We start from the raw sequence: 5,974 nt of genomic DNA, 5'->3' as shown, positions 1-5,974 counted from the left end.
ATTTAAATTGTCTTAGTTATCCTTTACTGAGCATGACTAATAGTAGTATTTCTCACTTTTAATCTGACAGGCATGGATAGTTATGGGGGGGGGGGGATACATATGGATAATATAAAAACATTCTGGAGACATTAAACCAAAACCAGACGAAATTTGAGGTCATAACTATTGTTAAGTAGATGCTATAATCAACAAAAATTCCACGTCTTGAATGACCAAACTCGTATTTCACATCGCCAGTTTGTAGACAGAATATTGGTGACTCTTGCTTTTGCCAATCAGCTAGTAAAGCTCAAAATATTTTTAATCGAAGTGCTAAATTAGGCCCTTAAAGCCCAATAAAAAAAAGAGGTGAGTAAATAATTTATTAATTAAATATTTGTATATTATACATTTTAATTACATCAAGTGCATTATCAAACCAGAACTTAAAATACTCACACATTGTTATTTTAAGAACAAAATATATAAAAATATGACAATTGAATAACATAACTTTTATTTAAGAAGTGAGAGAAAAAAATGTCTTAACTTTCCTCTTGAAATATTTTAGATGAAAACCTGCAAGACTGCAATTTTTAATATTTTCCAGTGTTTAAAAACCCACTAACATTTTCTCTTGAAATGCTCGAAAAACAAACTGTTTCAGAGTTGTATGTGAGATCACCAACTAAGTAATGAAATTTATTTCAAACCCCTTTTTGAGCAGTCTGTTCCTACATGCATAATAAATTTCTTCCTCTTTCTTGAATACTAAAATCTTAAAATTTAAGTAGAAACTCTCTCTAACATATGTGAAATAAAGCTCCTGTTTCAATTGTTGAAGTTCAGTGCAGATAAAAGCTCTCTCTCAGATGAAATAAGAAGTATTGAACTGTATGTTTTTTTTAAATTCTTTCTTATCCAACATGTCTTTTGGACATTCTAAGCCAAATCAAATGAGTATGTCTTGTAGAAAGAATATTAAAAACAAATTACTATGTTAAAACAAGGAGCATAAAATAATGAAACTAAAACTTTATATTCATTCAAAAAGAAAACTCGACTCAACCAGTATCTTTAGAGCTTTGGAAGCCATAAATACAAATCAAGTACCATTAGAACAGCTTTTCCTCTTAATCAATCATATCAGAAAGTTTCTTGAAGGGACTGAAAGGTGTTTGGAGAATTTATCAGCTGTTGTTAGGTGCATGGACAGAAAAATTCAATGCATGTAAGCTCATGTAAGTTTACCCTTAAACCTCTAAACTATAAGAATTTTTTTTCACTTCTACAGTAGATCATAATTCACAGATGGCTGTTTCGGCATCATTTGCATTGATGTAGTCACCTTTCAATGCAAGGAATCTTCTATTTAAAACAATAAATAATATGGTTTTGCATTCATCAGTTTTGCTAAATAATGGGTTCAAAGTTTCAAACTCTACCTCTCATTTCAAAAATTAAATGGGGGATCATGAATGCAAAGATACTTTCTGATACAACATTTTACACATAAAATTATGCATTTTTATTTGTGAGACTATAACTCTTAGTTATTTTGTTTCATTAACTAAATAATTTAGGTCACTCAATTTTTTTTAACAGATAAACTTTACAGTTATCTTGTGAATTTTTTTAAATAAAAAATAATGTTCTTTATATTGATATAATCTAAACCTTGCATGTTCAACTGCTAACTACTCTTTCAAGTACTGAAATTGGGCTAGAAATTAGAAATAAAGATCTCTCTTACAAATTTACATAACCAAAAACATAATTTTACATACCAGCACTCAGCAAGACATTATTAGCAGATGGATGCCACTGAACAAGTCCAACTTTCTTCTGATGTCCAGCCAACTCCACAACTGGATCCACAAGAGGGCGTACAAGCCCACCTTCTGGAATTTGCCATACACGAACCAGTGTGTCATCTGAACTACTAGCAATAACATTATCATTGTGAGGACACCAAGCAATATCCATTACAGGTCCTTTGTGGCCTGCTACTTGAGGGTAACTGATATCAATACGGCCAGTCTACAAATAGAAAATTCAACTTTAATATATTCCTTTTAATATCTACAATTGCTACTGCTTTTAAAGAATATTAGAATACGTTCTGGTCTCTGTTATGGGTGAAACCTTCACTGGATGAAATTAGTATTAATTATGAATTTAATAAACCTAATTTCATATACAAATAGAATGGATATTTTTTTCTGAGGGCAAACTTATTTTAGCAGGTATCATTCAGAATGTATGAAACTGGTGTAAAATATTACACATGTCAGCTTCCAACTCTACATCATTCTATAAATAAAATCATAGAGTATTGGATAGCTTTATAGATGTGAGATTGTTCTATGTAAGAAAAATCCTTTTGGGTTTTTATATTAGCTCTTTCTTTAACAAATTTTTCAGTCTTTATATAAGATGATAAATGTTACAAACCTTAAGAAGTATATAGTTTGTTTCTGAGAGAGTGAATAAATTTCATTCCTGCTAAAATGTTGGTAACCTACAGAAAAATGTTTTTAATATTCTATATACACTTTACGTAAAACTACTAACATCATTTTTAATGCTAGAAATTGTAAATATTTTTAATAATACACAGATTATTTACATTTTACTTTTTACACAGAAGTTCTGGTATAAAAAGTGGATATTTTATGGTATTTTTTCACACTTTTTATTAATTTGTGTTTTTTTTTTACATTTGTTATTATTATATATTCTAATTTGTTTATGTCACTAGAGTAAAAATCAAGAATTATTATATAGCCACAAAAGATGTTTATTCACCCAAAATTATCTAAAAATATTCAAGAATTACGTTAGTTTCTTCTTTTTCCAAATGTGAAATAAATACTATACTTAGTAAACCTAAAATTACAATAATCTCTTATCTTTCACATAAATTTTGAAGACTGCCATCTCTAGAATATCAGTACATTAAAAAATACATAAATCTCAATTACTTAGACCTGAAAACTATGACGATAAATAGTCATATATGACTCTTTCTCTCTCTCTTGGTCACTAGTGATAATTGTATAACTATGCTCATGATAAAATCAATATAATGTATAAATTAAATATTGTTTGGAACATACAGAAGATACTAAAACATGAAAAAAAAGGCTAATATTTTATACTGTATTTTTCTGCAAGATAACATTTATATATAATACAGTTTTACAATGGTTAAACACCCACAGGAAAATAATATTTATTTAATTTTGTTCCAATAAATTTCACAAACTATGAAGTAAATTTCTAGTAAGACGCTTTAATCATGTGAAAAAATGTTTTAAATTAAGTCAAAAAAATCATTCCATATTCTATGCTACATTAGTGTACAAATTTTACTTTATAGATATTTACATTGTAATTGCAAACACAGGAAAAAACTTAAGCAACTTTAATAGAACTGTCACTTGAATTCTAAAGTTTTGGCATCCAAACATTTTAATGACGGTACAAAAATTTTCTAAGTGATATTCTTACACATTTAATAATTACTGAATTGAACATTTTATGTAGAAAAAAATGTATTATAACAACACTTAGTAGAAAACCTTCAAAATACTTTAACGGAAAGAATGATATAACACTTCCCTCTTTCCCTTGCCTCACCCAGCAGGAAGTAGATAAAATATGACCTGAAGATTATACTCAAGAAACACCATACATTCACATATCTAGGTCAAACAACTTTTCTGAATCTTTACCTTCTTGTTACCAACCAACAAATTAAACATGATTTACATAAGCCTCTCCTCCTTATCTTGAGGGTTATATTTTTGACAGGTGAAAAAATAGCTAGTAATTAGTTTTTAATTAATTATTATACACCATTGTATCAAAATGTGAATCAAAAATGTGACTGAATGAAAGAAAAAATGTTGGTATATAATATATCCATATTAGTAAACAAAGGTTTAAATTTGTCATAAGAACATTTACATAGTTTTCACTGATATTCTTTTTTAAATGTTGGTATATGAAATTTATATTGTAATACTTGGTTATTAAAGTAGTGAACTAAACAGAAACATCCTTGTCCTGACTTCAGTGTTTATATAGGTGCTTTAAAAATTAGCAGTGAAACTGCAAAAACTGGTTAGTAAAATTCTGAGCTTTCCTCATGATAAAAAATACTTGTATAAAACTAAAAAGAATAAAAAACGTTAGCAAATTTAACACAATTTAGTAACAAAACTTTACCTAGTACAGTATTATTGCTGTTTTTTCAAAAAAAATTTTTTGTATAAACTGTTACATATGCTTATATTCCAGTTGAAGACAATAAACTTGAATCTTTCCAGGTCCAATTTGTGTATGTTTCTCGATGGTTTCAAGTGACATTATTGGTTATACGTCATCAAATAGATAGATATAAAATTGACTACCATTACAGCTACACTGTATAATATACAACAGCTTAGTATTGCTTAATAATAAACAAAAGTCAGAGTAATTTCCTTTTTTTTCCCAAGTGCACTCTCCAAACTCAGCAACATGGTAATATAACAACAACTGTAACCTACTTCTGTAACTGAGTAGCAAACAAAATAATATACACAAATGAATAGTCTCTTATAATATAGAATATATTTCTGTTCAGAATGTCTTAAATCTGTACCTGAATGTAGTCTTAAAACTAGGCCTTATACAACATTCATAAGCATAACAGTTTTATCCTCACCAGAATTCTAAAATTTACTAAGTCTGAGGGAAACACAACATGACAGAAGAGATGGGAAAGGTAAATGCAGATATTTTATGGACAAAACTTTCATTTTTACTAACCTTCTGGAGTGGAAGTACAAGAAAAGCTCCACCTCCAGCTATTTCTGTAATAATTGCAAGAAACTTTGGATTGACTGCACAAAAGTTTGAGTCCCATGAATTTTTAGTTATTCTAATGTTGTCATAGCATTGCTCCCTCTTAAGTGGTTGGCCAAATACATGACGAAACTTGCTTTGTCTCACTATTCTGAGTGACATCTGGAACAGAAGTTACAATATAATTATACTTAATTGTATCATTACACACACATACATATATATATACATACTTATTTGAAGCTATCCGTGCAATACAAAAACTTACTTCACTTGGTCAGTGTCTTAAAACAAACAAATTTAAGAAAACTCCAGCAATCTTTAGTTTTATTCTCCTTAACCAAATCAACAGAATGAGCACATTCTTCATAGTCACCTAACAAGAAAAAATATACATAAAAGTGAGAAACTAGTTAAGGTAGAAAAACACACAAATGTAACTTTCATTTTCACCAATTAAAATATTGGACAATTTATTCACCTGTACATACCTACATTAAATTAAGAAGTCAAAGTAATGATAATACAGCAGTTACTACGTTTGTATGAAAGTACATGTAATGCTTAAGATGTTTTCTACATGTGTAATTTAGTCACATAAATATTTTTAGCATCAGTACAAATATATATATTTTAACAGCAGAAAACAAAATAATAATGAATACATCCAAATTTATATGAATAGACCATCTAACCTCCACTTGCAGAAATTCCTGAAAACTACATCAACAATTTATATCATAGCTAAAAAAAAAGTTTAAAGCTGTCAGTTTAAAACACTATAATTTATATAAGACTAAACACCATCAGCTGGTATTTTCTTTAATAGCTTTCAAATTATTTTTTTCATCAAACATCAAATACACACAACAGTATTAATTCACAGCATGTTGACTGTGGAGTTTGTTGAATGCAAACTTTCATCACCACAATCCTGCTGTTCTACGAGACTGTGGTATGTTTAGATTAGACAAGTTAATAACTGAATGCTTTGAATGTACTTAGTTGATTATTTAAATCTGTAATGACACATTTTTCTTGAACTAAAAATATGCTTCATAATCACACTGAAGTTAAATAAAACGTATGTGCATGCATGTGTATATATATATATATATATATATATATATACACACAC

The 5,974-nt window shown here is 28.5% G+C and overlaps 1 protein-coding gene across 1 annotated transcript in view; it reads right to left on the bottom strand.

The window, feature by feature from the left end:
* The window catches only part of LOC106457692 (coronin-6-like), a 33,131-nt gene that overhangs the window by 22,358 nt on the left and 4,799 nt on the right, over positions 1-5,974 (bottom strand). Inside the window, 2 exon segments of the mRNA XM_013917134.2 lie at positions 1,770-2,022; positions 4,801-4,998. Of these exon segments, the coding sequence (XP_013772588.1) occupies positions 1,770-2,022; positions 4,801-4,998 (451 nt within the window).

This window comes from Limulus polyphemus, unplaced genomic scaffold (assembly GCF_000517525.1).
Source record: "Limulus polyphemus unplaced genomic scaffold, Limulus_polyphemus-2.1.2 Scaffold361, whole genome shotgun sequence".
Classification (NCBI taxonomy): domain Eukaryota; kingdom Metazoa; phylum Arthropoda; class Merostomata; order Xiphosura; family Limulidae; genus Limulus; species Limulus polyphemus.
The sequence above is the reverse complement of the archived record's forward strand: the minus strand, read 5'-3'. Positions and strand labels throughout refer to the sequence as shown.